Source organism: Cebus imitator, unplaced genomic scaffold, assembly GCF_001604975.1.
Source record: "Cebus imitator isolate Cc_AM_T3 unplaced genomic scaffold, Cebus_imitator-1.0 Scaffold306, whole genome shotgun sequence".
NCBI classification, from domain to species: Eukaryota; Metazoa; Chordata; class Mammalia; order Primates; family Cebidae; genus Cebus; species Cebus imitator.
The window spans coordinates 1,978,731-1,986,782 of record NW_016107621.1 but is presented as its reverse complement, the minus strand read 5'-3'; the positions used below and the strand labels follow the sequence as shown (position 1 = coordinate 1,986,782).

Genomic DNA, 8,052 nt, shown 5'->3' with positions numbered 1-8,052 from the left:
AAAAGAAAAAGAAAAAAAATGGGCAAAGGACCTGAACAGGCACATCCCAAAAGACATATAAATGGCCAACAGTATATGAAAGAATACTCAACTAATCATAAGGGAAATGAAAATTAAACCTACAATAAGATATCACCTCATATATGTCAGGGTGGCTATTGGAAAGACAAAAGTTAAGACACGTTTGTGAGAATGTAGAGAAAAGGGAACCCTTGCACACTGTGGGTGAGAATGTAAAGTGACACAGCCATTATGGAAAACAGTATGGAGGTTCTTAAAAAATTAGAAATAGAACTACCATATGATCCAGCAATCCCACTACTGGGTATATATCCAGAGGAAATGAAATCTGTGTGTCAAAGAGATATCAGCACACTCATGTTTATTGCAGCACTATTCACAACAGCCAAGATATGGCATCAATCTACATGTCTATCAATGAATGAATGGACAAAGAAAATGTAGCATATATGCAGGTACATATACACAAGGAAATACTATTTAGCCATAAAAAGTAGAAAATTCTGTCATTTGCAAAAACATGGATAAACCTGGAGAACATCATATTAAGTGAGGTAAGTCAGGCACAGAAAGAACATGATCTCACTCATCAGCCGAATCTAAAAAGTTGATGTCATGGAAGTGGAAAGTAGAATGGTATTTACAGATCTGGGGTAATGTGGGTGAGGGAGCGAAGGAAAGCAGTGTTGACTGGGGAAATGTTGGTCAAATGATATAAAATTTCAGAAAGACAGAAGAAATAATTTCAAGAGATCTACTACACAACACAGTATCTACAATTAATAACAATATTCTGTAGTCTTGAAAAATGTTAGGAGAGTGGACATGAAGTGTTTTTACCACAAAAATGATAACTGTGTGAGGTACTGCATGGTTAATTAGCTAGATTTAGACATTCCACAACGTATGCATACCATAAAACAACATGTTGCATATGATAAATACATACAGTTGTATCTGCCGATTTAAAAAGAATTTCTGTCCTAGATCATTTGAGCATCTCACTCATTTTCTTAATGTACAAGCAGCAATCACCATGAATCACATATTCCTAATGCTCTTGTTCTATAGAAAGTCAAGGGGAATTACTTAAAATGACCACACAAAAACAACAGTGAAAACATATTAAACATTATTATATGCCTGGCACTGTTCTAATGGGCTTTACAATATTAATTCATTCTAATGACAGAACCAGCATTCCAACCCAGATACTCTGGATCCACTCTCCTATTCTTAACCACAGTAGTGTACTGCCTCTTACAGTCCACAGTCACACACACAAACGCCCAAAACACGACTGGAGCTGCCAAACCTCAGAGAGATCTGGCAAGTATTACAAATGTCATCCCAAGGACTTCCTGGAAAAATCCTGACTCTTGTTGATACCAATTTCTGTGCGGTCACTTTCCCACTCCTGAAAGCCTCACAGACGAATTGAAGTCATCCAACCATCTCCATGCTTCCCTGTTTTGAAAAGGAGGTCTGTAAAGCCCAACAGATGTCTGGTGTGTGATTCCACCTAAACACTAATCTCCTCCTTCCCAAATAAGAGTCTAAAATGGTGCTTTAATATTAACTACTGGAGATGTCTTTCAGTACTAGCTTAGCAAAAGAGAGTGCACAGGAAGGTGTGAACATTTTGCCAAATGGCTTTGCGAATATTAAGTGGAAAGGTAAGGGAGGGGGCACGATGGGAGGGGACACAAATCAATTTGCCTATCCCCTTAGATTCACTGAAAATTTACAGGAACCTCAATATTCTAAAATCAAAAACACATTTCTTGAACAAATACAAAGCACAACCTCATCCTTGACTTTTAGGTGTGCAACAACAACGCTCTCATCCTTCTTCAGGTCCTTCTTTTGAATAATACGATTGGGGAAGGATAAGACAAGCCTGAGACTCCAGGCTCTTCTTGGCGAGCAGACTAAGTTTAAAAGCACCCTCCCTCCACGGCCACAATTTCCGTCACTTCACACGAAATGGGAAGGAAGTAAAAGGAGGAGGAATCGGTTCAACCAATACAACCAGTTTGGAGCTGGTTCCTGGGGACAGAGCTCTGACTGAGGACGCCGTGGTTCTCCACATGCAGCTGCCCTCCTGGGGAACACTTGGAGGTACTTCTGTACTTCTTGTGGAAAGCTTCATTCTCGGCTCAATATCTGACCTCCCTACTGGAGCCATTCCTCTGCTGCAGCCCCCGCAGCTGTGAAGGGGAAAGACGGAGGAAGCAGCAGGAGCCTAGGGGCAGTGACATACACACAGCCCCAGCAAAGTGCGCTGCGTCCACCCGCGCTCCCGAGCCTGTGCACAGGGCCTCACGCACACACTCACACAGTCCCCTCCGTCACTCATGATCGCACAGTCCCCCTCCTCTGATGCCCGCGCACACGCACGCCAGGCGATCCGGCAGATTCCTACTCTGAGCACCTCCCTCGCCCCCCCGCACTGTCGGGTCGGTCAGGTTCAAGCCCCAGTCCGCAGTGACCTCCCGAAGCCACCGATCTCTTCCTCGGACGTGAAGATCTCACCCCACTATGTCGTCAACCCGTGGAGACCGGAAGTGGATTGGCGCGGTGGCCGCTGGGAAATACAATTCTGAACAGAAAGAGCCTCAGAAGCCTTGAGCTCTCATCTGTTCAGGCTGACCCCAGCATACAACCGGGGCTGACTCTTAAGGAAGCCGAGCCTAGTGGATTCGTAGGAGTTCTATCCCCGGGGTGCACAAATTGCTGCCATGGGCGAGGATCCCCATCTGAGAGGAGCATTTCCCTTTCGGAGCGTCAGTGTAACTTACTTTTTCTCTCCTTGGAGAAGAATGCAAATGAGCAGAACTTTTAAAGAAGAAAGAACTTAAAGTAAAATTATGTCAAGATGTAGCTGCTTTAACCTCTTTATCTCAGACCCCAGCTTCCACTTCTCTGGTATTTGAAGGGGACTCAGGGTAAATTTGAAAAGCTTGAAGAATTGATTGGTTATATACTAGGAGGGGAAGTGTGGTTTACATTGGAGATTTAAGAATCAAATGTCCTGGATTCTTTGAGACAATGCTCCTCTTATCTGCAGAGAAAAATGTGATCCAGGATGACATGGAAACGGATAAAAGTACATAAAGAATTACTTGCCTTATCTTGAAGGATGAACAATTAACACTTAGTTAAAATAACATAAACAAATGCAAAAGAGGGCTTGTTTTTCCTAGCAAGAGCCTGATTTCACTGTTGTAGTCTAGCAATATTGAACTTTTAAAATCATTTTTCTAGTTTCCTATGCTACACAAGGAAGAAACATGGAATAATAAAGAACAAAACGTCTTTTCATTTTTTCATTCCAGAATTATGACAGAAAAAATAACAAGATAATTAACTCAACCATATCAATAACATTAAATGTAAATGGCCTAAACACCTTAACTAAAAAGATTGTCCAATTGGATTTTTTTTAAAGTCAGATCCAAATGTGTGCCGCCTACAGGTAATATGTTAAATGAAAAGCACTAGTAGGTTACGAGTAAAAGGATGGAAAAATATACACCATCCTAACACTAGTCAAAAGAAAGGTGGAGTGACTTTACTAAAAACAAAGTAAACTTCAGGACAAAGACTATTACCGGGGATAAAGTAGGGTTTATCATAATAATGATAAAGCAGACAGTTCATTCAGTGGAAAGAACAAACCTAAATTTTGCTCCTAAAAGCAAAGCTTCTAAGTATGTGAAGAAAAACCTGTTAGATCAAAAAGGAGACAGATCCACAATTATAGTCAGATATTTCAATATATCTCTCTTGGTAATTAATAGAACAAACACAGAAAAGCAACAGGATATAGCAGATTTGAGCAACACATCAACTTACTTGATCTCATTACATTTGTGGAACACTCTCCTCAATGACAGGAAAATTCATCTATGTGGACGGGGATACATACCAGTATAAACCATATTCTGGGCCATAAAACAAGTCACAATAAATGTATGAGGATTCAAGTCATACAAAGCATATTCTTTGACAAAAATGGAATTAAATTAGAAAGCAATAATAGCTGAGCATATAATATATTGTCCAAAGTAGTACAAATTTGAAAAGGTATGAATACTAAGGCAATTGAAATTATGTAGTGTTTAAAAAATTCCTTTATTAATTATAATATTATGTTATATCCTAAAGGGTAAAACAATAACATATGTATGTTAAAGCAAAATAACATTTTTGTAGTAAGGAAAAAAATTTTTAAGCTATTTATGTTGACTAAACATTAGAATAAACAGAAGCAGAATACATATATTTAAGTATATTCTGATACTTTAATCAATTTCTTAACCAATATCACCAGGCTTTTTAAGTATTTTCTTTCAATATGGTCTATTTTTTTTTAATTTTGATAAAATTTTATGTAATCTTCAATGTTGGACTTTATGGTTAATAAACTTAAAATTATAGCTCCTTCAAATGACTCTCCTCTGAACACCATACTTTTAAAATTGAGATGTATGTTCTGTATATACTAAGGTAACCAGAAATCTCAGAATATATCCAATGAAATGGGAGATATCCTCGTGAGTATTGTGAATATTGAATATGGAAAAATTAGATTGCAGTTAATATTCTAGCAGTTAATATATCTTACCTTCAAGGTACATCTCTTTTTTTGCTACCTTGTCTAGAAAGGGTACATTTCTTTGAAAATTATCTTTACGAGGCAAACATATTGGCTCTATATATGATTTCTTTGAATGTTAAGCCAAATTTAGATGCTAGAGGAACATAAGGCTTCTCAATTGCACTCCATTCTGACACAAATTGCAAATTGATCCAGTTAAAATTTGGAGCATCATCAAAAATCTATCCCCATAGCTGAAGAAATCCCTAAGCAAAATTGAAGAATTTCAAAATTAAATCCTGTATGCCATCTGATATTTCATGACTTAATTCATTCAGTTTCTCTCTTAATTTTATAAGACTAAATCCCATTGTCTTCATGTTGGCAAATTCTGATAACTGAAATTCAGTTGAATTTCTATGTTGAATAGGAGTACTAAGAGAAGACATCTTTGTCTTGTGTCAAATCAATACAATCTTAACCAAAGGATTAAAGAACAAATAAAAAGAGAATTTAGAAAATGTTTTAGATAAATACAAATAAAAACACGTTACCAAAGCTTATAATATGCTTACTACTAAGAGAAAAATTTATAGTTCTACATGCCTATAAAAAAAAAGATGTCAAATCAATAACCTAACTATACAACTTTAGGAATTAGAACATGAAAAATAGCAAAAAAGGGGGGGGGGAAGAAAAGGAAGGAAATAATAAAGATAAGAGTGGAGTTAAATAAAATAGAGAATAGAAAAATAATAGAGAAAAATTACAAAATTAAAAGTGATTCTTTGAAAAGATCAAATGAAGTAGCAAAACCTTAGTTGATTGACTGAGGAAAAGAAATAGAAAAGACTCATATGAGGCCTGGCGCAGTGGCTCATGCGTATAATCCCAGCACTTTGGGAGATCAAGGCAGGTGGATCACGAGGTCAGGAGTTTAAGACCAGTCAGGTCAACATGGTGAAACCCCATCTCTACTAAAAATACAAAAATTAGCCAGGCATGGTGGCAGGTGCCTATAATCCCAGCTACTTGGGAGGTTGAGAAGGGGAATCTCTTGAACACAGGAGGTGGAAGTTGCAGTGAGCCAAGACCACGCCATTGCACTCCAGCCTGGGCAACAGAGTGAGACTCTGTCTCAAAAAAAAAAAAAAAAAAAAGACTCAAATTACTAAAGTCAGAGTTGAAAATGGAGACATTACTAACCTTACAGAAATGAAAATGATCATAGAAAAATATTATAAACAATGCTATGCCAACAAAATAAACTAAATGGAAAGGAACAAAGGAACAATTCTTCACACAAACTATCACTGATTAAAGAATAGAAAACCTTAACAAGAGTAATGTTAGCAAAATGGCAGAATGAGACTTGCCAGCACTTAGCCCTCACATCAATTTAAACATCTATTTACTCATGAACAAACATTCACAAGAACTAAATAATCCAAGTAAGAGATTAGAGCACCTTGGTGTAGCACAGAAACAGGAAAAGAAACATTAAAGAGGTTAAGAAGGACAGTTTTGCATTACCCAGTTCATCACTCACCCAAGCCCAGAAATTATAGTGTGGTGAGAGAAACTCTTCATATTGGAGGATGGAGAATAAAGTGAACTTTGCTGTGGACCTGGCAGTAGGACTCCTCCACTGAAACCCAATGACCAGCTGGCCCCCAATGACCCAGACTCCAAGTTGGCATCCTCAGCTCAAGGCACAAAGCTGGCACCCATAGACCCAAGGTCCAGGATGACCCCCATGGATACAGGCTGTCAGCCTATCTAGCCCCTGTGGCTCTAGTCTCTAAGCTGGCTCCCATGGTCCTACACTCCAGCAAACCCAGGGTTCAAACCTACTCCACCACACCCAATATCCAGACCTGGCCCAGGAGACCCCAATGCCAGGCCAGCTCCTAGAGACCAAAGCTTCAGAACCATACCTAAAAACACAGACTCCAGGCTGGCCTTCATATCCCTAGGACAGCACCCACAGCCTCAAGCTTCAGACTGACCCCTGTGGACTCCAGACCCAACTGTGCCCCAGCCCAGACCCAGGCTCCAGGCTGGTTCTTGTGACCCTATGCTCCAGTGGACCTAGAGTCCAGGCCTACCAGAGCAGATCCTGGAAGCAGGTAGACCCCTATGAGCTCAGGACCAAGGCATCCTATTGGCCTATGTCCAAACCAGCCCAGTACCAGTTGAACCTCTGTGGACTCAGACTTCAGGCTGGTTCCCATGGACACAGTCCTCAGGTCCATCCACTTGTTGACCCTGGCACCAGATCAGCATGTCTGATAACTTCAGCAGTAATCCCACCTACAAACTTCACTATACAGTTCACCCAGTATCTCTGATGAAGGGCTTTCACTACCAAAGCAAGTCTGTAAAGACTATAAGGGATACCTACTTCTTCAAATGTTCAACACCAAAGCAAGTTCACAAAGATCATAAACAACTAAGAAAACATGACACTGGCTGGGCGCGGTGGCTCACACCTGTAATTCCAGCACTTTGAGAGGCCAAGGTGGGCGGATCACAAGGTCAAGAGATCGAGACCATCCTGACCAACATGTGAAACCCCGTCTCTACCAAAAAAAAATACAAAAATTAGCTGGGCATGGTGGTGTGCACCTGTAGTCCCAGTTACTCGGAAGGCTGAAGCGGAATAATCACTTGAACCGGGAGGCAGAGGTGGCAGTGAGCCGAGATTGTGCCACTGCATTCCAGCCTGGTGTCAGAGCAAGACTGCGTCACAAAACAAAACAAAACAAGACAAACAGAAAGAAAAACATGACACCAACACAAATCAAAATAACCATCAGTAACCAACTCTAAAGAAATGAACAATTACAAATTGCCTGGCAAAGAATTCAAAATGACTGTTTTTTAAAAAACTCAGTGAGATAACAAGAACACAGATAAACACTAAACAAAATCAGGAAAATTATACAGGAACAAAATTACAAGTCCAAAAAAGAGATGGAAAACATAGAAAAGATGCAAACAAACATTCTGGAATTAAAGAACGCAATGAATGACTGATTGAAAAATTCTATAGAGGATCTCAACAGCAGATTCAATCAAGCAGAATAAAAAATTGATGAGCTTGAAGACAGGTCATTTAAAAGTTAAAAGACAGGCCAGGTGCATTGGCTTACACCTGTAGTTCCAAAACTTTGGGAGGCCAAAGTGGGAAGATTGCTTGAGGCCAGGAATTAAGACTAGCATGGGCAACATAGTGAGACCCTGACTCTTCAAAATAAAATTTTTAAATTAAAAAAAAATTTAGCTGAGCATGGTGGGGCACAGCTACAGTCCTAGCTAATCAAGAGGCTGAGGCAGGAGGATAACTTGAGCCAGGAGTTTGAGGCTGCAGTGAGCTATGACCATGTCACTGTACCCCAGCCTGGGTGACAGTGAGACTCTGTCTC

General features: G+C 39.7%; 1 protein-coding gene across 3 annotated transcripts in view; it reads right to left on the bottom strand.

The window, feature by feature from the left end:
* ZNF780A (zinc finger protein 780A) overlaps positions 1–2,593 on the bottom strand; it is a 21,756-nt gene extending 19,163 nt beyond the window's left edge. Inside the window, exon 1 of one of the 3 annotated variants that reach the window (XM_017502994.2) lies at positions 2,557–2,593. Coding sequence is in view for 1 of the 3 variants with exons in the window: in XM_017502991.2 (XP_017358480.1) it covers positions 2,360–2,380 (21 nt within the window). In the remaining 2 variants the exon portion in view is untranslated. The other 2 variants (XM_017502995.2, XM_017502991.2) reach the window with 2 other exon arrangements.
* Positions 2,594–8,052: the final 5,459 nt, after the last annotated feature.